Below are 25798 nucleotides of genomic sequence, written 5' to 3'. Positions count from 1 at the left end.
ATCCCCACGGCCGTTAGTTTCGGTTTTCTAGACCGGTGCCGCTATTCCTTGAAATAGTTCCTCAGTTATCCTCACGAGGCTGAGTGGACCCCGTTCCAGACCCACTAGTTCTCAGAAAATCTGGTAGCGCCGGAAATCGAACCCGGACCTCTGGATCTGTAGCCTGGAACTCTGACCACTAGATCACAGAGGCGGTCCTTGTACCTGCAATACAACAATAAATTTTCATAGCAAAAATAAATAAAATATTTGAGAATATTTGGTAGGAGAGGCGTATAGCAGTAGAAGAATTAGTTGCTTGAGAGGGAAAATTTCGTAATAGTAATGAAGTAGGGACAATATGGTGAACCTTCTGAAGACACACCGGTATGATGAACTGGTGGATGGCGTTATAGTAGCGCTTGTCGGGACGGAATGTGGGCGAAGGTTCACCTTATTCCAGGATGGTTAGAACAAGTTTTCGGTCATGTCAAGAAAAGCAGCCCCCAATGTATTAGTCTCAGTAGAAAAAGAGAAAGATATCTGGGGCGAGACATAACTAATGTCGTTTCGGTATCAGCTAAATTACAAGAGGTGCACATATGGAATTTTATTGGCGCGTATTTTAATTATTTTTCATCATTTTCTTTTGTCATGTCTACCATGCTTACGAACATATAGCAATTTGTTTTAACGAACTTTTTTATGGGCCTTCTATATATCTTTCAAGAATCACAAATTCTCCTTCAGACGCTCATATTAGCTAACGCTGTTAACAAAATACCGTCTCTGTGTAACGCGGAGGACGGGAGAATCCGAAAACAAATAGTATTCCATATTTGTATCCCTTGTTCTACAGGCTATATGAATATTAAACTGTAAGAGTTGAGTGCGTTTTCCCAGATGTCAGATGTTCTAAAATCCGCTGTTCCTTACGTGCGTACGAAGCAGACTTCTCCACACGCAATATGGTGGGACGTCCCAGAGATTCACTTCAGCTCTGCAGTAATTAATTCTTTGTGGTTCTTCGTACTCATATTTTTGCACTAGACATTAAGAAGGTTTTGGTCTTATTTCATCGACCTGTATTCTAAAGAACACTAAAAGCCACAACATTTCAGAAACTGGGTCTGTTTCCGTCCACATGTGAGGAGGTGGGAGACACGTACTCAGTTGAGTCTGTTAGGGAGGTCTAACCTCCTGTTCTTCAGTCCATTGATTGAGGTTAGCTCTTTCTAGCGAACCAAACAGAGTATTGTATTGTATTGTATTGTATTGGAGAGGGTGGGTTTCCCCATGCACTTAGACCAACTGTTGGTCCATTGTGCGTCCCCCTATGATATTCTACCAGTCTCTATTCCCTACCGGTACTGGTGCGTGTCATCAGTCCCTACTCAGCCAGCGAGTTCGGCCTCTACTGGCTCAGCGGTATCTCGATGCTTCCCACATCTACCAGAGGCGTTAGAGTTTACTGTTGGGCGGGAAATTTCATGAATTTGGCTCAGTGGTCCCCTCCCGGAGGACTTGTTCCCTGAAGTTTTCCGCCCTTAAAAATTCCACGACCTCCGCCGGGTTTGAACCCGCGTACCTTGAGTCACGAGGTGGGAACGTTACCCCTAGACTACGGAGGCCGCTAACCAAACAGAGTAAGTGTCTCCTATCTCTTCATCTGAGGAAGGAAACGGAAACATTGTCTTTAGTGCTCTTTAGAATACCAGACGATGGACGAAGTCCAAAAAGCCAGCAAATCCAAGTGTTACACACCATCGTCAGAACCCTTTAGGATCTACGTACATTACAACGTAAAGTAAAAAAAGTAAAGTTATCCCTGTACCAGACCGTGAAGACCCATAGGATTGTGAGACGTTGAGGGTCCCACACTATCTAGACAATCGGCTCAAAGATGGCGGTAAAGTTGTCAGCCTTACGCGGCGGCCGCACTTTACTCCCCAGGAAAATTATTTAATTAATTCCTGGTACTCATTTCTGTTAGAGGCTGAGTCAACCCCAGGGCCATAGTGCGACTGGAAGGAAGAGGTCTATTGAAAAATTCCAATGATCTCATCGGGACTTGAACCCGCGACCTTCCGGTTTGTAGCGTAGCCCCTCAACCAACTACGCCACCACGTAATTTCTCAAAATTTTATCCATTTTGAGTAGACCTTTAGAAAGTTTTCCCAATTAATGAATAAGTGAACTTAATTTTCACTGTATAAAAAGGCTGTCTTGAAAAAACTATATCTCGTCTTGTATTATGGGAAGGATGATAGAATCGGGAGGACTAGGGTGTGTATCCACGGAATACTGCACGCAAATAGGAGTTTGTGGTACTTGTTGAGGGTTGGGTACAACGGGACTCTTTCATAGCCATCAGAACTGGATTATGTACATTCTTTATTGCACAACCCAGGTTTGCAAAACAGCACATGAACCACAACACTCTTCCACTAAACTGTTTGATTCACAACATAATTGCGTCCTTGGAATGCCTGCGCACACTTACATAAAATTACCCTAAAGGTAACGTATACAGCAACTCTGTACAGGTTTAAGATTTTTACAGTTCATAATGATATTTCTTTTAAGGTTTTAGTTGAATGTTGATTTGTTTATTACCTTAAAGCTTTCTTATACTATTAAGTCCATAAATAAAAACACCAGGGTACAGATTGCTTTTGTACAATATATTCTACTATCTACATTATTTTCCTCTTAATACACTTTAAGACGTACTGTAGCATTCATTCAGTTATGTTATGAGAACAACTTTCATACAGCACACAGACACACATCTGTTCCGCACAACATCCAGCGCAATCTATCGGGAGCTCACAAAAATATATCCACAGGACATCACCAGCATGATTTCCCTTCCAAGCGAATGGTTATCATCAGAACTAGACTCATGGTGTGAAATCACCAAAATCAGTGGCGTAGGCGCAAGCTGAAGAAAATTCTAGTTAATAAGCCTCAGTTTCTTCTGACAAAAATAGAGACAATTTGTGACATTCGAAATAAAACTGCTCTCTTTTCTTTCCTAGTCAACGTCTTAAAACTCAAAACCAGCTTTCTGAATAACAAATTGTGTTTTGGCAGAATATTTCTAAGGGATATTAAAGAGTTGAGGTTTTCACGGAGGTGAAAAATCATACTGTGGCCTTCTGGATTATAATACCGTGTGGTTTGATAGATGGGTACCAACATTTCAACATACCACTTCCATCCCGGTGACGTCTATCTACCAGACTCTGCGATGTGATAACCCAGAAGACCTCAATGTGAAAGTGGTGTAACAGATCACCAGCAGGAAAGAAATGAAACATATTCTGTGATAGTTGAAAATGTTGCAATTTTGTATGGTCAAGACCACACTGAAAACTAGGTTTCAGTTCTCGTGTTCAGCACCAAGTGATTGAGTGCTGGACAACGAAAACCACTGGTTTTGCGCAAGTCATTTCATGCGGTGTTGAAACAATACTTTTATGTTAATAAGCAGCAAAATATTAGGATTTAATTGTTGCATATCGTAGGTATGGGAAATGCCCTGTTGCAAAGTTGCTAAGAGAATTATATTTTCATTTATATCCGTCCGAAATAATTCCTACTTAACAGGAATCCAACTTAAACTGTATCGAATTTCTTAAAGAAACACAAGATCTCTTTGGTATGGCATAAAATGCAGTTCTTTAATTCAAAATTTAATTCTAAATGTTTCTCGATGTAGTGAATTCTGACATTTTTTTAGTTTCCTTTATTGACAATCAGATTGTACAATCTATAAGTTAATGATCTGATTGATGTACAATACAAAAGCTATTTGTACACTCTTCATGGGGTGAGCGCAATAAACATCCAGTGATGTTTTCCTCAGTTCCTTAGATCTGTTGGCCAAATTCTTTTGAGTCTTCGATTTTGGTGAGGTTGAAGTAGTGGTTGAAGAACTGGGTTGGAGTGATTTTCTAGTTTTGTGAAGTACAATTCTGACAATATACAAGAAAAACGGATTAGCTATTCTGGGTAGAGCGAAATGCTTTGCAACATTGTTGGCCACTGTTACAGTCTGAATTTTGATCCATCACTGATTTTGGTCCTAGTTCTGTATTTCAGCATCCTGGTGCACATCTTTAATTAAACGCCTGTGTATCAATTCCGCAAATGATGCAACAATCATTAAAACAAATTCACAATTTAACACTAACACAACATGTTTCGGCCACAGACGACCATGTTCAGGTGTTTGAATGTGTCCAAACGGTTACACTGCTTTGATGCGCGCTAAAATTGCGCTTTGCAGCCTACTTAAAATAACATAATTAATTACTCAAAATTCATTAAATATTTTTTTTCTATTAGAATCTTTCGTAATATTATTTTAAGTTGACTGCACTGAAATAGGCTCTTTTAAGTGATTCAGCTATTTATTTCTAGTTAATATTAAATTGTTACGGACACAGAATATATGTGTCACTATTTCGGTGGAAGATGTATCTTAGTTTCAACTGAATTCCTTGTATTTCTGTGGAATGAAGAAAAAATTCAGAATTTTACATTATTCTTATACATTGAATTGCGACCGGTTATTACTGATCTATACGTTTGTCAGACACCGTACCTATTACTGAAATTCGATTAATCCAGGGACAGATGCCGAGTTGTTCCGGGACCCCAAACTATTTCATAATAAAGTAGGTATTTGTAAGTTATTTTTTTTGTTCCAATTCTAAATCCTTTAATGTCCCATTCATGTTCTAATGTCCTGCGAAGATTTTCATGTAGGAGCGATTCGAAAAGGACTTGTACAAATATTTGCACTGGTAATTCTCCAGCTGAATCCGGCGTCTTGTGTGACCATTAGGATAAGCATTGTATCTACTTCTGGCAAAAGATTGTCATTAAAATGAAACCTTTGCACTGTATTTTATGTCACGGTAACTACAGCAGCTGGTAATAAGTTGAATCACAACCACTAGGAAGATCTGAGATGTATCAGAGTTCAGCACCATTTCGCTTACAAGTGAAGTCATGTTGCAGGTGGTGTGAGATTATTGTAACGAAGATACAAATACATTTTAATTTCTTTCGAATGACAACAAGTATAATATGACCACATCAGTTGGTATACTTTGTTAGAGATAATTCAGAGAAATTTTTGTACAGCAAAATCGTATACTATATGAGCGACGTACAAATCCATTTTTATTATATAAAATACAGTTGATTGTTTATTATATTATTCAAAATGGTGACTAATTGAAGTAAGATAATGATAATAGGGACTTCACGATTTTCATAGGGTATTTTTTTCTTCGACACAGAATATATCGATTTAGAAAATAGTTCAGGTTCAAAGTTGACTTGTAAGTTCACAATGGATCTTTCAGACAGTATTTTCGTTATACAGACATTGATAAACATCATGGGACTACATAAAGAAAAATGTTTTATTATTCATATTCATTCATTTTAAATTCTGTACTCCAAAGTTGCACCAACTTTAGCTTCAAGTTAAAGTCAGATCTCTAAACTGTATCAACATTAGCCATGATAGGAATAATGATGTCATTAGTCACACTGAATTATATCAATGGCAGAATATTGTCCCTTCTTGTTTCTTAGCCACTTACAGTAAAGTGAAAACGATTGACAAATGATGATATACGCCTTTTACCGTTAAGTGTTCAATTGAATTTTATCGCCAATTTCTTTTCAAAATAATGGCATATATCACTTCATTTTTTACGGCACTGCAAAAGCCTTTAGAACAGACATAACACGCAGTTAAATTTTTATATTACTTAAATTATTTATTCTTATCAGAAGGTTGTCCACTAGTATCACATATTTACAGAGTGGGTCATAACTCGCTTACCACAGGACTAAAGCGTGTTCTTAAAGTGACCAATATCAACTTTACATCACCTAACAACTCCACGTATACATAGTTTCTGAGATTTGTATTATTTCAGTGTTTCATTCTGAACAACAGTTTTTAAATAACCATAAAGGAAACAAGAGATTCTAGGTAGAACTAAAAATCTTGAGTCTACTGCACAAAACTTAGTCATAGTGCCCTAACGTACAGTGTCTTTTTCGGTGATAATATACATTTAATGAAAGAAACGAAGTACGTACTTGTAATGATAATAATACTGCTGTTTCTTTCGAAATCCAGCAACCATAGTAAACAATAGTAAAGACAGGATGTCTAATAACCAGTACTAGTCATAGTAATTACTAGCCACAGTAATCATTGGCATGCAATATCGCTTCAACCATGTTGTCATTACTGACTGTAGCAAGTTAAAACTAAAGAGAAATAGGTTAATGGTGGAAGTGTGAGGTATGGTGATCTCTGAGGCCGTTAGTCAAGACCTAGTCAGTCTATATACATATTTAGTGAAGCTTTTATTAAAAACTTCAAAAGAATTACAAACAAATTAGAATACATTCTACAACTATAAATTTTAAGTCTGTGGTGTGTGATTTATGACCTACTCTGTATAACAGAAAATATAATTGTGTGTACAAGTGGCCATTACTCTGGAATATCAAAGGCGTGAAATTTATTTGCAAATGGGTCAGTGCCGTTAATGTGGTGAGTCTAATATTGTCAACTATATAGGCGCGATACATAATTTCTGTGGTATATGAATGACAGACCTTAGACACATAACATAGGAGTTCCTCATGCGTTGGACAATGAAGTCTTTGTTTCCGCCATGGCTTATGAAATATTAAAATCCAATTAAAATATTCCTCAACTGTAAATAAATTATAATTGAACATTTCCACGTATTTGAAGCTTTCAGATTCGTGACTATGGAGAGTGTTGTCTTCTGAAACACACAACAATATAATCCGGTGGAAGTACACCAACGTTTTGATAGAATCTACTGCCTCCATCTTCAGGGTTATGCTTGCCCTATGCTTCCTATTTGTTTCCTATTCGGCTTATTCTTTGAACATGAAGATGAAGACAGCACATTTCTTCGAAACGTCGGTGGGCTTCTGATTGTATTTAACAGCGTTACATCTCAGGAGATGGTTGGCCCCTACCCTTAATCCTCCATGTTTTATATTCTTCCTTCTAAAGTACAGTTAAACTTAGTTCCAGTCTGGGAAGCATGCTTTCCATGTCGGAATAATTAGATAGGAATTATGTTTCCCACACGGTAGCGCAGTTGGTTGAGACACTATGCTACAAGCCGGAAGGTCGCGGGATGGAATCCCGATGAGGTCATTGGATTTTTCAATTCACCTGATCCTTCCAGCCGCACTATGGCTCTGAGGTCTACTCAGCATCTAACAGAAATGAGTACCAGGAATATTCTCGGAGGTAAAGGGCAGTCGGCGCGTAGGGCTAACAACCTTACCGCCATTAAAACCCTATGGGCCTCCAAGGCTTGTTAACAGGAATAAGTAAAAGTAAAGCAATCCTTCTAACAGACCTTGAAGGCCCATAGGGTTGTGAGACGTTGAGGGTCCCACATTTTCTAGATAATCGGCTGAAAGATGGCGGTAAGATTGTCAGCCTTAGGCGCCGTCCGCGTTTTACTCCTCAGGAAAATTATTTAATTAATTCCTGGTACTCATTTCTGTTAGAGACTGATTGAACCCCAGAGCCATAGTGCAGCTGGAAGGATTAGGTCAATTGAAAAAAATCCAATGACCTCATCGGGACTTGAAACTGCGACCTTCCGGCTTGTAGCATAGCCCCTCAACCAACTACGCTACCGCGTGCCCCCCTTAACAGGAATACCTTTACTTTTTTTCTGCTGACCACAACAGGTCAGGAAATTTATTACTCTTACGTACATACTCTTTGGGTCATTTCTGAGGGACAATTGCGTTGAAAATGCACTCTGTTCATGAAGAATTTGACATAACCAATGCAGAATATAATTTAGTTTTCTTCTTGGGATGCGAAGCCGAGGCACTTTTCGAACAGGGAATTTATTTGGAAGCCATCAGAATTTCTATTTCCATGTTAATAAGTTTCAACTGTAATTAATTCTTCTCGGAAGATCAGCCTCGCAATTGCTGGAGCAGAAGATCAACATTTCGAATACCTTCACAGCTGTCATCATCATCTACTCCGAACGGTCCTATGTTTCGGAAAGTTTCTCTGCCGATATCATAATTCCTTGATGATGGAGATAAGGAAAACCTTGGAAACGTCAAATATCTGCTCCAGATTTGTGAGGTTGGTCGACCGAGAAATTCTATCACTCTTAATAGAAGTTTGAAGACAAAAACGTGCAGCGACTGTCGGAACCGCACACTTTTTGCTCTAGATGGAAATAATTATGAAAGATGTGAAGTTCTCGCCGGAATTAATTTTTTTCGGTTAGTGGGGGGGGGAAGTCAAACTGGGTCCACTCGGCACGGCTGCCACTGATTGGCCTATTGTAGCCTGCCCCGGGTGATTGTGATGATGGAGAATTTGGTGGAATGAAGATTGGCAGGGGAAACCGAAGTACTCGGAGAAAACCTGCCCCAGAGTCACTTTGTCCACCACAAATCCCACTTGACCAAACCCTGGATCGAACCCGGGCCACCGCGGTGGGAAGCCAGCGACTAACCGCTTCAGCTATGGCGCGGCCTGTTAGTTCTCGCCGGAATCGTAAGAGACAGTTTTCATTGATGGACACTTTACAGAAAAATTATGTTATTGTGCTTCTCAGTAGTGAGTAGTGCAGGCAGAGTACTGTAAGCCTCAACTGCATACATCACTCCTCAATGTGCGGCTGTTTTGCATGCAGAGATAATTCTGTTGTGGCATTACAGTGCGGTAGATTGTTACTGATACTCAAGGCAACAAATTGCTTCAAAAGTTGGGGTAGCAGCTAAGTTTGCCCGTACGAGGAAGGAAGCGTTGCGCTCCGACAAGATGGTAGCCACCAATAAGGTTACAGGATGTTGTAATCGACAGTACCATAACATGACTGCTCAGCGCTGTCAAAACCTCAACCAGGAGTTGATATTTTCGTCTGACGATTATGACGTGCTACTTGGTGAAAGGGAGATAAGTATTAGATTTTAACCTGCTGAATGGCCAGTGTACATTGTTAGAGATTTATCCACCTTTTAAAGCACAAATATGCAAACGCTCTCTATTTTATCCAAAGGGTGAATTTGTGTGTTTCTTATGGTTATTGTTCCCAGAATAAAAAATTATTTTCCAAAAGATCATTAGCTGATTATTCTTTGTAATGGAGAAACAGTATTTTTTCTCTGGTTAATTAACTTGATGTTTAAATATTATTTAGATAAATTTCAGGCTTCAAAATATTAATAACATCAATAAATTTGTAAATTCTTAATATGCATTACTAATTTTTTACTTGACAGATTGAAATATATGCTTTATCCTTCCAAAAATGTAGAAATTTTTTTGCATAACAGCTTCCTCTGCAGTATAATAGCTATAGACGGGATGGTATATAGGTCTATTGATTTAAAACAGGGGTGGGCAGAAGCCGGGTTGCCGTCCCATTCGGCCCGGAAACACTTTATCATATTCCAGATGATGTATGGTTATTCGAACTAGTGTAGTCTATATGTTTTGTATGCACACTTTCATTTTAAATGTCACTTAATTAGTAGTAAAGCTAAAATAATATTGGGAAATGAAAACATATCATTATGTTTCAGTTCAGATGAATTTTAAGTTTTTAAAGCCATAGTGAATATGGACTCACAATTTCTCTTTTTATACATGGGTGGTTTTATTTTCCTTACTATTAATTGTAATACAAGAGGGATCTGGAAATATACCTTCATAAGCGAACACATATGAATGTACGTGTATGAAACCGAATGCTAGATCCTTGACAGAATAGACTCTGACAGTAAGTTGACAAATTCGGTTTAAGTATGCGTGTTTACTTATGTAGACTAGATGTTACATAAGGTTGTTTATTCGTAGCAGTTGGATGAGGTGATGTAGAAATGTTTATTCTGAGATTTGACTGTACCACAAGCACAAGGTATAGAGGTGATTCAGAAACAAATTCATTTTTCGTGTTTCTCTGCTCTGTGCCTGAGAGTATTGTATAGCTCTATGTTCCCAAATAAGTGTCGCTTTTAATGACTATATTAATATTTATCATTCGAATACGTTTGTTCACATTAGTCACTTTAATGATATTGACATGAGAATCCAGTCTTCAAAACCCCCCTCAAAATTTCACCAGCCGTTTTGACAATGGGGTCCAGCTTTTGTGACTCTAGGCAATGCAACGCTGAGGATGGTCTTGTATGGCCGAAATGCGTTACGTCCAAGTCATTTAAATCACTAATTGGTAGGGAAGCAGTTGGATAACAAACATGAATATAATACTGTAATAGTGGTTTTAACGACTACTGAAAACACAACATTATTTAGGGTTTTCGGTAACTGGACCTGTTTCCGTCCTCAGGCGAGGGCCCGGAAATACACGCTTTGTTGGGTTCGTTAGAAGAGTTAACCTGTCACTGGACCCAGTATCTGAAGCACAAAAGAACATAAATTTTCTAAAAAACTGACCTGTTTCTGCCCTCATGTGGGGTTTGGAAACACCTACTGTGTTGTGTCTATTAGAAAGAGCTAACTTCAGTCACTGGAGTGGACGATGGACAAAGTTAAAAACTCAGTAATCATGAGTGTTATGCACCGCCGTCAGAAACCCTTAGAATTTACTGGTTTTAAATTTAGTCTATTTATGAACAGCATAAGTATTATGGTGGGTTCGCTCATTTTTGTTTTACTACGTCGGAAAAGGTAACTCATGGAAAAAATATGCAAAATGCGTATTTTAATTATCTCTACTATATTTGCTCGAATTTCTTTATCACAAATAAATATTTAACGAGTGACGCTCAAAAGGAATTTAGGTCTTTGTGTAAAGTTCCCTTCAATTTGTTTCAATTTTAATAAAATTTGCGATTTTGTCGACAAATTTTAATTAATTAAGATTTGAGGTTTTCACGGCGGTGACTATGAAGAAAGAAGTCCCGTGGGATGTGGCGACGTGTAGATATTGTGTTAATCGACATTTCGGAGGAACGTATCGCCTCCATCTTCAGGGTAGAAGAAAGTAGAAGAAACTCCGCGACCGAGGAATCAGCATAAGTAGGTGCTATTCTATACCTGCTCTGGCCTGCTACCTGCTGGCCCACCTCCCCAGACCCTTCCCCTCTCCTCTATACTGATTTCCCATATAGCCCCCGTCTCTTCTCTTCCCCCTCTTATACACGTATAGCTGGGTTTATTCGACTCGTCATTAGTGTGTTAGCACCTACTCACGCTGGCTCCTCGCTCTCAGATTTTCTTCTACCCTGAAGATGGAGGCGTTACGTTCTTCCGAAACGTCGGTCAACACAATATCTACACGGCACCAAATCCCAGAAGACTGTCTTCATCAAATTTAATTAAATTTCTACATATAATATCTTATGAAAATACGTATGTATTTACAGACTGATACAATGACAAAGACATTCCGTGGCTGTCGGGGCTTCCCACTCTCTCTAATCTTGTTTCCTATTCCTGTCCTCTGGCTATGTCAACCAGCCGAAAGCGCATGTCCGGCACTGAGGCCACGGAAAGAAGTCGCATGGGTGGAGGGGATGGCTGCGCTCGAGATATAACCCCCCTCTATGCCTACTGTTGCCGTTCCCCCCGTACCCTCTGATCTGTGCCAATCATTTCAAAGTGCCATCAGTGCTAACATTCAAGTGAACAGAATGGCTAGACAATCGGAGGGGAATATAAATGCAGGATGCTGGAGGGGGAAGAGTAAGGACTCGAGATATACAGGGGTCGATCCAAGGGACTTGTTTCTCAGGCCTCAATATAGTTACCGACATGCCGTGTCAAGTGGTATCCAACGCGTCTGTTTACTATAATAATTCTGAAGGAAGGCGTGTGCATTCATCGGTGTGCCCCAAAACTCAGAATATGTGGTCAGATTCATTCCTGAATTAGTCTAAGGGATAAAAGTTGTCCCTGCACTAAATTCTGTAATTAATCACTATGCCGTGAAAGTATATGGGAGAGTACAGGTATATTTTGTTTCCTTGGCACTACAGCCCCAGTGGGCCTACGCCTACCTCCATAAACTTCTCCGTTCACTTCGGTTTTTCTAGATCTTACACATTCGGTAGGACTCCTTGGGCGAGTGATCAGCTCGTCGCAAGGCCTCTACCTGTAGACACACACAGAAAAACGCACACAAACATCCATGCCCTGAGTGGGATTCGAACCCACGATCCCGGCTTCCGAGCGAGCGAAGACAGTGCATGCCTTAGACCGCTAGGCTACCGTGACCGGCGGAGTAGAGGTATAGCTAATCCATTTTTGATCTCGGCACTAGATGGAGTTGAGTGGTCACCTCCACGCTTCTGCCTCTTTTTCTCTAGGATAGGGCATTCGGTACTCCTTAGCTAGGAGGCTGGGTGGGTCCTAGAGCCAGTCTGGGCTCTATGGAGAAAAATCTAAATTTCAGCTTTCTAGCTTTAATTTTTCAATGACGTCATCAAAGAGATAAAGACTTTTTTGGTTGGTGGCTAAATTTGTATTTCCCATTCCGGAAGAAAGTTAATATAATAAATGTTACGTTTTTCGAAGCTCTGTTAGCATACATAATTTCAGAATCTAAATTGAGTGACCTTACGCTCGTTCCTACTCACCATGGTTATCAAAAACCTCTTTTTTTGACCCTAAGAAATAAATGTAGGCCAAAATGTGGTTGTGTAACGGGCTTCTTAAGTAGCCATACACACTACAACGTTCTGTTTCGCATAGGGAACGATTTTTTATACAACAATAAAATGAAAGAGGACTCATTATGTGCCTTTAAAAAAAACTAGGTAATTTGTCTGTTCTCTACTTAGTTTAGCAGGAAGCAGAGTTCACTGAATGACGGAAATACGATACCTGTGTGACGAATACGCAATATAAACTTTTGTATTTTCACTATTTTTCTTCGCCTAAAGACGAAACATCATGCTAGCTTCCATATAAATACCTTAATACTTTTTGCTAAGGAAATCCATGTGCGTTTGAAAAATTTAGTTTGTTTTGAATTTGCTCTAAATTCGAAGGCTATCTCACTCTGGGCGTGTCTGAGGGCAAGAAACGCCAGGTTTAATATCAATACAGTAAACCCTAGCTAATCGGAAGTAACTGGAGGGAGAGGTTATCTGGACTAAGCACTAATCCGGATTAGTGAAACAAAAGGTAGCCCTAAAAGATGAAATATTTAGAACACAAATAAATAGAGAATTTAGTGCTGAAAAGAAATAAAAAAATCACTGTAGAGCCTATACTTAAAAACTAGAAAAATACAATGCATTTATACATCGACAGAACTTTCAGGAGTTATATTTTTTTTAACTTAATAATGCAGGTTTGAAGAAACTCCGAAATTTTGCCTGAGACAAGTGACTCAACAGCCCTCCTAAATATCATTAACAATCATCATTAATTGTTAACAATTAACAAATATAAACAACGACAAATATTTTTCATTTTTCACATTTCGAAATGGATTATGTGACATCCAGATTAACTGCAACCGCATTAACGAGGGTTTACTTTATAATTATTGGGATAATGCAAGGCACAGGTGGATTACTATCAGATAAAATAATCAGAAACTCCGCCATCGCCATCATAAATGCCAAAACTCACAGTCTACATTAATTAATAAGGCAAATGAAATGGAAATTACATATTTATTTATTATTATCTAGTAGTTTGGTTAATGATGCTGTCAGCTACCAGATTATATCTTCGAATGATAAGATTGATGAACAAGAAAGTGTAAAGAGTATACAAGAAAGTTGTCCTACCTAATTCTAAGTTACATCCCTGAATTTGATGGAGGGACTGAGGAAACTGCAGAAAACCTCAATCATATTAACTAGTCTCGGGGCAAAAATTTGAAAGTGGGACGTCCCGACTTAGAAGCAGGAAAGCTACCACTCGACGGTTAGGTTCGTTTAAGAAGTATTGGGACATCACCCATTTCTTTAGTTCTTGTCGCCGTAGGATTAAAGTAAGTGAAACAGGCGTCACGCAGGAAACGTAAATTTGTTTCATTTCCTTATAGGCTAATATTAATAATAAAGTTATATATATTATATAAGTCAATTAGGAATTAAAAGGATAAAATTCTAAATATTGGGGCCGGTACTGAAAGTAATTTGTTCTTGAATGAAAGAACATCTGCATGAAAGGGTTTAAGGTATGTCATTTATATACTCCAATCTCCACATAATTATTTCAGACTTTTGTACAGTACGACTTATTTTAAGGAGAACGCTCACACTCTTAGTCTCCTTAACTACATTCTGTACTCTTATCAAGTGTAATGCTTTGCTCACATACACGTTCCAACATTTGTCAACGTTTAACTTACATTCCCTCTTGATGGAGCCGCTGCGGTGATAAACAGAGGAACTAAGACGTAATGTTGACTGTTTCTCAGAGATGTGTTGTACTGTACCGGATCTACAATATACAGATGCGACAAAATATTACGACAGTTACCGTAGAAAATCTCGTAAAAGGTGGACATTGCAAGGAACAAAAGATAACTCCATTCTGTTCACATCACACACATCACCAATGTCTGTCTTTCTGCACCAACTCGAAATAAAATATACGGTTGGTGGGCAGCATCGTCCCTTTCGATGACAACACATCCTTGTCTTCAGTTGAGGTTGTCGTTGCCGTCGTGCCCGTAGAAAACAGGATCTGCACGAGCAGGAGAACTTGTTATTAGTTTACATCAGCTGTGATTCATCACTGAGGAAATTCATATTAATACACATCAAATACGGCCTATTACAGTAGAACTTGGTGTTAGCATGCATGAACTATGATCCATCACAGAAGAAGTCAGCATTAGTACATATTATCAGAGAATAAATTTGCATTAGCATAAATAAACTAAAGTTAATCACAGAATAATCTAAAATTATTGAATATTAGTTATGGTTCATTAAAGAAACACCTGCTATCAGCCATATCAATTATCGCTCAACACAGAAGAACTTTGTATTACTGCATATCAACTGTGGTTCATTACAGAAGAATCTGCTATCAACGATCATCAATTGTGATTCATAACAGAAAACATGGTGTCAATGCACATCGAATACTGTCCGTCACGGACGAATCTGGTATTGGTGTACATTGACCATGATCAGTCGTATAAGAACTACGCATTAATACCTATCAACTATGGTTCATCACAGAAGAACTTGGTATTAATTCGCGTCAATTGTGGCTCATCATAGAAGAACTTTGTATTTGTGCGTATCACCTATGGTACATCACAGAAGAACTTTGTATTTGTGCGTATCAACTATGGTACATCACAGAAGAACTTTGTATTTGTGCGTATCAACTATGGTACATCACAGAAGAACTTTGTATTTGTGCGTATCAACTATGGTACATCACAGAAGAACTTTGTATTTGTGCGTATCAACTATGGTACATCACAGAAGAACTTTGTATTTGTGCGTATCAACTATGGTACATCACAGAAGAACTTTGTATTTGTGCGTATCAACTATGGTACATCACAGAAGAACTTTGTATTTGTGCGTATCAACTATGGTACATCACAGAAGAACTTTGTATTTGTGCGTATCAACTATGGTACATCACAGAAGAACTTTGTATTTGTGCGTATCAACTATGGTACATCACAGAAGAACTTTGTATTTGTGCGTATCAACTATGGTACATCACAGAAGAACTTTGTATTTGTGCGTATCAACTATGGTACATCACAGAAGAACTTTGTATTTGTGCGTATCAACTATGGTACATCACAGAAGAACTTTGTATTTGTGCGTATCAACTATGGTACATCACAGAAGAACTTTGTATTTGTGCGTATCAACTATGGTACATCACAGAAGAACTTTGTATTTGTGCGTATCAACTATGGTACATCACAGAAGAACTTTGTATTTGTGCGTATCAACTATGGTACATCACAGAAGANGTATCCCTGTGATTTAAAACTTTAAAACTTTAAATTTTGAATTTTAAATTTTAAAATTAAAATTTTAGTCTGAAAATCTAAAATCAAATTTACGAGCGTATGTTGGCGAGATTTTAAACAAAACTGACAGGTTGGCGTTTTAGATTTTGGATTGTGTGCAGTGTGACAGCTACGTAGTAAAAAATACACCTGATGATGGCCAGTTACAGCTGAAATATGTAGTGTAGAGGAAGAAAAGACAAAAAGCTACAATAAAATAAATTGTTGCATTCAAGACGGCATTTGTATTATTATATATAGAAATAGTAGTACATCTATACTCCTACATGTGGGGTAGTTGCATTCGCAGGGAAAAAACCGGCATAGCACAGAGACGTGTAAATCAAAGTTCCTTCCGCAATCATTGCGATGTTAAGCGGATATTCTTAAATAAGGCAAAACTCCTTGGTGACAGTGTTCTCTTGTGGACGAGTTCACATACCCTTTGAATAGTATATTAAAATCTTACTGTCCTTGCATCTGCACTCATTAAAGAAATCGAGAAACGCTGAAAGGAGATCTATGTCAGAATTTTACTAAAATTTATAGACCCATTCCAAATTAGGCTAAGTTGAGAATAAATAATGAGCATTGCATGGTGGATTGTATGCATCTTTACGCGAACCTTGAGCGTAACTCATTAAATATTACAACGAAACTTTTAAGACTCAATGTTCTCACAGCGATAATTATGAAGAGTTCTATCTTCTGTTACATAAAGTCGTGTACAAACGACACATAGATTTTCACCGGATTATACGGTGTTTTGCCACAGGAAATAGAATTCTTCTTTCGAGCGTCTCTGTACTAAAATATGAAACACAAATTTTTATTCGATATAATTTTTCGGTAATTCATTTTTTGAGATAATTAAACAAGAGAGACTGAAAGCTTTAGAGTTGTTACTTTATTTGTACATTTCGTAACTTGAATATTTAAGAATAAAAAGTGGTCTTCCTATCACAGTGGTACCAACCTACTAGATCATCCTCCTTCATAATTTTATATATGTGATTTTTTTCTCTGGGGGTATCTGATATCACAAGTTTTCAAAGCTCCAGCACCCCACACCCCACATAATTCGGGAGTTGAAACACTGAATTCGGGAAGAATTCGGCTGGGAGGATAAACGAATTCCCGTAGAGATGCTGCAAAATGTAATGAGTGACTTTAGGAAGAGACTTACCGAGTCCCTACAGCGGAATGGTGGTCATCTGTCGGATGTTATTTTTGGGAAATATACTTCTGTTCGCAGGGAGTTAATTGAGAAAATCCAAACGCTTTCATGTTTACACTGTATTCATATGTGTTAAAAGGAAATAAATGCAATAGTTTACTATTCATAACATTTTTAAAATCGCCCGAATCATTGACACATCCTGTACTCAAACACTTCTTTAGTAGTTACTTGAATATATTTTCAGAATTTTCATCTGTGCATATGTGACATAACTCACAAATGAAAAGTAAATACATAATATAGTTAAAATTATTATAGCATGAAGAAAGGGATGAAAGGAGCATGGGTAAAACATTTGATAACACAAAATTATAGATGTAGAAGATGAAGAGAAATAGAGCAAAGAAGATTCTGATGAAAGAAAACTTAGGTTGGCACAGGCTTGAAATTTCATAATTTATGATTGCGAGGAGAGTAAAGAGGTCAAAAATTTGGCAACAATAATTTATGAACTGAAGGCTGCCTTTTTCTGGGATGTGGGCTCAGCCACGTGCTCACGCTTGTTCCTAGCTCGCGGATTTTTCCACCCTGAAGATAGAGGCGATACGTTCCTCCGAAACGTCGATTCACACAAGATCTATATGGCGCCACATCTCAGAAGACGACATTCTTCATAATCACCGCCGTGAGAACCTCAAATATTACAACTTATGAACTGTCTATAGAATCGAACTGGATCTTATAATGCTTATATATTGGAAGATATAATCATCTATAGCCTATTTACAACACCAGTCCTGCATATACTTATATAAACCTTAGAAGGTCTATGTTTTAGAAGAAAGGAAATTATTTTCAATCATCAGTAAGAGATAATCTTATAATTCAATATTACACACACGTAAATTCTGTGATAAACGGTGTTGAAGATACATTTTCATGACACTGTAATACTCATCATAAATTCTAATATTCTGGTTGCCCTGCTGAAAAGAATGAAACTCCTAAGAAGCTTTCCTTCCACTTTTACGTCAGGGTGTGAAAATTACAGCTTTGCTCTCAAGCACTCATTTAAACTACGCGAGAAACAATATGTGCTACTCCTGTATGAGAACAAACAAGCTGATTATAATGGATTGGTGTATTCTGGGTGTTAGCATGCTGTCATGAAGCAAAAAGGATGTAATTAGCACTCGTTGGTCTGGCTACCGAGTCAGTCGCGCCTATATGACGTCATACACTGCTTTACCAAATGCAAATATGTGACTGACGCTTGGAAAACAGTTTGCAACTCTTTCAAACACAAACACATCCATCCAGGGTCGACCAATATGCTTCCCGATATGGACGGAGCACACACTTGTTATAGTCATTTTATGTCTGTCATAAACGTTTCGTTCATAAAGGTCGTTAAGATATGAATGAGAAACAAACGCCTTCGATTTACCATGTACTTCACTCATGTTTGTTTGTCTGTACCCATGACAGTAGGTGTGATAACTTCTGGTGTCAAATGTCTTGCTATTACTGGTAGTGCAGTTGATTGTATGAAGTTGAATTCTTCTAGATTTCGGTAATGGGCAAAGTGACGGCTTTTATTTATTATTTACCCTGAGGGGCATAAGATGAATATTTAATGTGGAAGAAGTGCCAGTTCTTCCTTCTTCCTGGATAATTAATTTGAGAAATTACTCAACGGATGTAGATGAAATTTGGTATTGGTGCCTACATCAAATCTGACGGCTAATTATTTTTAGTTTTTATTGGTATAATGTAAATCATATTTCACACGAAGACCAAACCGAACTATAGGATTGTAAATACTTTCAGAAGTGGCTAATAGTGAAACCAATTGAGATTAATTAAGGATGGGTCGATATAGCTCAATATAGTAACTGACTACGGGCTGACCGACCTGACATCGATTACAGGATATACGAGGATTTTTCTCTAAGCCACCACATCCAGACCGGGTTCGGAGGTTTCCAAAACTGTCTATACAATTTGCACAACGGAGCACAAGAGACTAATTTCCCCGAGTTGAAATACTCGGAGCGTGAAGCTAACTCAGTATTTCCATCTAGTACAACTACGACACTGCTAAACCCCGAGATTCAAAATTACTTAATTAATATATTGTGACAGATTTGGACTTTCCTAAGTAACTGACCGGTAAACACATATCATACCAACGAATGCGCAACATTGTTAGGCAATGCATGGGTGGATACACCTGACAATACAGTGATGCCGCACTGGTTACAATAAGGAGTAGTAATTCAATTCAGTTCAATTCTTTATTATTTACGTGCCGAGTCAACAGCCGCAAGGCCAATTACAGACAGAGCACAGTGCAGATGAAAGTAATTACATTATAGACAAAATTAAAAAAGTCAAACACAATAATAATAATAATAATAATAATAATAATATGAAGAAGAAGAAGAAGAAGAGGAAAACGACTTGCATATAAGTGGAAAATACATACTAAATAAATAATGGGGGATGGAGATTGGGAAAACGGATTACTATGGAAAATAAAGACAGCAAACACCAAAAAAACAATAGTGTCAAGAAAAAGAAAATTCCATACTACAAGCAGCTTAAACAACTTTGTACGTAACAGAATATGGATCTCATTATAATCTATTTATTCATTTGATGGAGTTTTCTATTTGTTGAACAGTTAATAAAATAAGTGGGAATTTTTTGTTTTGTACTGTGATAACCGCTGCGCAGTTGTTGTTGTTTTAAGTTATATGGTCACACAGGAAACATTCAGAATTAACAACAGCGAAAAGAAATTTGCAAAAAAAAATTTTGCGCATCCCTTTTTGGATTAGGTTTACTAGTTTCTGCTCAGAATTGAAGGCGGCTGGACTTACCCAGACTGTTGAGCCCGTAGTGGGCCTGGTACACTGTAGAGCCGTTTGAGGACATGGTGGACGTGATGGGCAGCCCCGAATTGAGGCTCGAAGTGAGCGCCGATCCCTGATTCAGCTGACCGATAGACTGGCCGAAACCTCCCATTGTGACGCTGCCTTGACTCAGCTGGCCCAGACCTCGGGGAATATATCGGAAATAACAAGGTCAGAGAATACATCACGAGGTGACATAGTACTAATAAATACGTACAATAATAAGAAAATAAATGTTTATATTTATTTAAAATATATCAGAGCAATCCCTAGCCAACTGCGGAGGTTATATCCTGCAATAAATACTCCCATTATCAAGACAAAAGCCAAATTAAGAAATATTATTGCTTAAGTATGTACACCATTTTAGGCGGAAAATCTGAGAGGAAGATATCGTTTGGGGGACCTAGTGTTTGATGGGAACATAATATTAAAATCAGTTTTAAAGAAATAAAGTGAAAGCTTGTGGAATAGATTCATTCGTTCTCTCCAGCATCTGTGGATCTCTTTGTGAGAAAGTCACCAAACTTTTCATTGTGCACACTAACAAATACGGCGGATACAGAAAAAGTTGTACGGTTGACAGAGAAAGGTAAACATGGAAAACTACGAGTACTTCAAATCAGTGACTGGTAAAACCGCGATAAGCGAGAGATTGCTCCATAAGGCTGGCTAATAAAATCTCTGGAAATGTAACAAAGTAAAAACGCTTGGGAAAGAAAGTAATAAATCCAAATGGCATTCGTGATCCAATGAAGTCTTCTCGGGAAATCAGCTGTGTCAAGATGGAGAGAATTTCCACTGCTGAATGCTCTAGAATAATTTATTGAGTTGATGTTCTCATGTCCGTGAAAATTCAAGTTACGGACTTCTGGGATGTGAAGTCTTGTAATTTTATAGATACGTACCAACGTTTCAATGAATCTTCTGCCTCCATCTTCAGGACCGAAGACTATGTTATGAAGATAAAGGCATCAGGTCCTTTGGAAGAATTTGTATCTGTCCACTTTACTACATGAAGTCACACTCCTGGAGCTTTGGTTGACGTAACTTTTTCATGATTCAGATTAGCCTCCTATGTATAACTTGGTGTCACGAATCATATCACACCTACACGTCTTTCGACAAAATTATGTCTGCATTTCTCAGCTCTGTCATGAGCTCTATATATCCTGTCCATCCCATTCCCATATTTAACAACAATAATATAATATATTGTCAGTTATGACTTAATTATGACCTAATGTCGTCACCGAGCCATCAGTTGCCGCCTCTTATTTGGGAGCTGCCAGTCCTAAATCTCGGAGACTGAGGTCTTTCCAGTAAAATACTGGGACTGTATCTAAAATTAGGCCTCGACTACTTCTCTTCACATCCTCCCATGCATTATTCAGTTACCATCTTATCATTCGGCGTTATGTAGTCTGAGCTATTGGCAGTGTCGTTAAATAAGCCACAAATAAATGAAAAGTATGAAGCTCTTCACTGGACAATTTTCTCCTTCCTTCTGATTTCTATTTCTGTACTACATCATCATATTTTGATATTTGTGGGCGTGAAATTTGGTTTCTCGGAGTAACCGAAGGACTCAGTTGGAGGAAATTTAAGAGTGAACATGTGAGGGAATTCTTTCCTAAACATGTCAGTTCATCAATAAATATAAAAAATATTCTATTTCCAGATTCTTCATTCTATGATTTAAAAATTTTAAGTTTATAACGTTTGTCTTCTCGTCTGCTGTTCATAACTGACATGTCCTGCTCCTATGCGTAACTACTTTCTAACATATATGGCAATAATTAACTAGCGGCAGCCTATTCTATTTAAGAATCGTCCTAAAATTCTAAGCAATGGAGTCTGGTAATCATCAACGTCGTTAAATAAACCACAAATAAATAAGATTAAGAATAATAATAAGAGATACTTGAACCGCTACTCTTCCTAATACTAGAATGAATGTTAAGATTCATCAATTGCAGCAAGTTTAATGCGAGAATACAAAAATATTGCTATTACCCGTTTCGGCCACTACTAGCCATCTTCAGAAGACGCTGCCAGCTCTGCAAATAAATATTTATTTTACGTATACAGTACCATAGGTCTTCAAAAAGGGATTTCTGACATTAAAAATTGAGACTAGACTGTTTTAACAAATATAATTTATTCTAACCATATCAATATTTTATTAGAAGCTGACCGGGAATAGAGCAGTAGGTATAGTGACTGGCTACAGACTGGACGACCGAGGGGTTCGAGTTCGAGACCCAGAAGGATCAAGGATTTTCTCTTATCTATGTTGTCCAGACTGGCTGTGGGGCCCTTCCAGCTTCTTATTCAATGGGTACCGGAGACTTTTTCCCCGGAGGTAAAGAGGCTGGGGTGCCAAGCTGACCACTCACCTCCGAAGTGCCGAAGTCAAGAGAAAGTGGATCTATTCATCTACCCCTCATACATCTTCATGGCATAGTCCTTAATTAGTTAAGCACAGGGACAACTTTACCTTTTACATCAATATGTCGGTTCATTCTTTATTAAAAGTTGTACAAATCGCTTTATGAGAGCCTATGTTCACCATACATGTAAAGTACTTCCTCATACTGTTGGTTAGACGTTCTGATGATGGACAGCAGTGGCCGAAACATGTAAAGGCAATCTTTTATATACTTCGATATCGCTGTTTCTCGTGACGGACCTTAGTAGTCATTCGTACAAAATCACAAAATACTTTTGCCTATGTCTACAAATTACTTGAGTGCAGTGTATTCAAGTGGTGCATTATGTGACTTGGCATGCAGTTGATATGATGGAGTTATCTACCCAACTGGATCGGAGAGTCGAACAGACCTGGAGTCATGCCGCCAACACCCCAGCGACTGTCAGCTCCACCGAACATTCCAGAGGAACAGAGTCCTTCGGACATGCTGCCGAAGGGAGGTAATCCGTGGGACGGTAAGAGGGCCCCGGGGGTCCTGAACACGTTTGTAGTCTTCTTCCTCTTCTTCCACTTGGCTCTGCGATTTTGGAACCAAACCTGCGAATTAACCATTTACTGTTCGTTTCATTTGCTTCTAGTTTGAAGGATATTAATTTACATCAATACTTCCAATGCTACAAAAGAGAAATATCGTCCTTAAGATCGGTTCTCATTCATTTTATAAGCTTGGAGTAGATGATACGGCGAGAGTAAAATTGTTCTGTGATCTCTTCATAATTTAAGCTAACCATTTTCATGATCCCCTGAATAAATTCATAAGATTCCCTATGAACGCAGAAAACGAGTTTAGAAATGTAAGCAGAGTGTAGAAATTCTACTATATTGCATTATCTTGATGGGAACAATATTCGAATTAAAAATAATGCTAGTATTTATAGGAGCACATTTTCATACATCTTGAAAGATATATTTATATACATAGGACTCTACACATACATAGATGAAATTATTTCGGATCATCAGTGTGGGTTTCGACGTAACAGATCAACTACAGATCAGATAGTACGATGAGACAGTACATCAGCTATTCATAGACTTCAAGAAAGTCTACGATTCAGTTAGGCTGCTTTACACCCGAAGAAATTTTCCCCTGTATCCATTGATAAGGTAGCTACAGTCGGTATAGCGACTGACTACGAGCTGGCCGGAGGAGGGTTTCGAGTTCGGGTCCCGGTAAGAACATGATTGTTATTCTCTCAAAGTCGTCCATACCGGTTTCGAGGCTCAACCACCCTCCTACACAATGGTTACCGGAGGTAAACGGCCGTGGCTTGAAGTTGCCCATTCACCTCCAACTAATGTAGAGATGAAGAATACGTGGATCTATTTATACATTCCCCCATACATCTTCATGGCGCAGTGCTTAACTAGTTAAGCAAGGGAACATATACGACGTTAATCTTGGAATTATTAAAGATAAAAGAAATTTAAGAGAGGGCAGTATTATGAGTGATTTACTAGACTAAACGAAAATAAGTTACTCGTATATAAGAAACGTTATGAACCGTGTGAGGAATAGCGTAGTTAATTTGTCGTTAAGTGACAAAATTTGAGTAAACAATTAGCTTGGAATTCACTGTTTAGCTAACTTTGCATAATTTAACAACGATAAAAACACGGTGTGTGCAGAATAGCATTATATTTATATATACTATTAACTTGGCTAACACAGACGCTCAATTTACAGTGCGTCTTCCTCGTACTCGCTCCCTGCGCAACTTTCGCAAATTGCAATGTACTGGTCGATAGATCCGCTAGCTCGACTCCATTTGCTGCCTGTCACAAGAGATGCTGCTTGTCATCTGTTGCACTGCGGAATCCTAAATCTGCAGCCTCTTCGCTCATGAAATAACTTGTCAAAAAGCTTAATGCCGCCTGAAAAACAATGTTGTTTGCGATGAGCTGATCACTCATCCAAGGAGTCATACCATCTGTAAAATGACAATGAAACTGAAAAATCAGAGGCCAGGGCCTAAGAAGGATGTAGAGCCAGTGACAAAAAAATATATACACACCGATTTGTGCTCTACTTTCTAACGTGAGGGCACAGTTTTTTCATATATATTACACTTTTGTACTCCATGTGGTTCTCACAATAAGTGGCTAGTATTTTTCTTAACGACGTTATTCTACTGGTCTTTATAATCAAGAAACCATATACTAGTATTGCCTGTTAGATAGGGGCCGACTTTGTCTCCCCCTTCCGCAGCCTCACGACGCGCCATGCCACGGTAACAAGGGACGCATATAACATATCATTTATTCCCCTATACAAGTCTCTAATGTCCTTGTTCTTACTGTTCGCTGCAATCTCATCAATCCTGTCTTTCAGATAATCTCTCTTTTTATTCCTGAAATGCCCACTGGTTTCACGTCTTATATTGTTCAAATTATCCACTTTATTTCGCCTGGATCCCGTAACCACTGCAATTTGGCTTGTTTCCTTTGGTTTAATAATTTTGAGCATCCTTCATCTAACCATGGATTATGTTCCTTTTTCAGTTCATAATAACCTACACTCTCTCTAACAAAAATTTTTATATTTTCTCTAATAGTTTCCCAAGCTCTATTAATATCCACCTCAGTGTCTAAGTTCTCCAAGGCCGTGAACATATTTGAGATTTCAACACGATACTGCTCTTTACCCTCTACCTCATTTAATTTCTTGAGATTGAACCTCTCCATGTGAACTCTGTGTGTTGTTTGTTTGCTCACTGACAGTCTTTCCCTAAACTTTGCCACCACCTGGTAGTGGTCAGTATCACAATCTGCTGCCCTGAATGATCGGATATGAAGTATACTTGAATGTCGTCTCCTATCTATCGAAATATTGTCAATTTGACTGTGCGCCTTTCCATCAGGAGACGTCCAAGTAAATTTATGAATGTTACGTTGTGGGAAAATTGTACTTTTACAATAAGATTTTTGACGTGTTAAAGTTTACTACTCTAACTCCATTATCATTACTAATTTCGTGTAAACTCTCATTCCCAATTGTTGGCTTGAAAATGTCTTCCTTACCTATTTTGACATCGATATCTAACAAAAATTTCATATTGTAAGACGTAAATTAACATATTTAAAGAATTTCATACAATATTTCAATATTTATCAAGACAGAAAATTTAGCAATCAATTAGATAAATATTTCATAATGCGTTTATGTTTAATGAAAAAAAAA

General features: G+C 38.2%; 1 protein-coding gene across 1 annotated transcript in view; it reads right to left on the bottom strand.

The window, feature by feature from the left end:
- Positions 1–14082: 14082 nt before the first annotated feature.
- The window catches only part of LOC111874387 (homeobox protein orthopedia), a 135941-nt gene continuing 124225 nt past the window's right edge, over positions 14083–25798 (bottom strand). Inside the window, exons 3-5 of the mRNA XM_023869855.2 lie at positions 22968–23154; positions 20091–20267; positions 14083–14722 (exon numbers count right to left, since the gene is read on the bottom strand). Of these exons, the coding sequence (XP_023725623.1) occupies positions 14679–14722; positions 20091–20267; positions 22968–23154 (408 nt within the window). The 3' untranslated portion in view covers positions 14083–14678. The remainder of the gene's footprint in view (positions 14723–20090; positions 20268–22967; positions 23155–25798) is intronic.

Source organism: Cryptotermes secundus, unplaced genomic scaffold (assembly GCF_002891405.2).
Source record: "Cryptotermes secundus unplaced genomic scaffold, Csec_1.0 scaffold197, whole genome shotgun sequence".
Classification (NCBI taxonomy): Eukaryota; Metazoa; Arthropoda; class Insecta; order Blattodea; family Kalotermitidae; genus Cryptotermes; species Cryptotermes secundus.
This window is presented reverse-complemented; position numbering and strand designations above follow the sequence as displayed.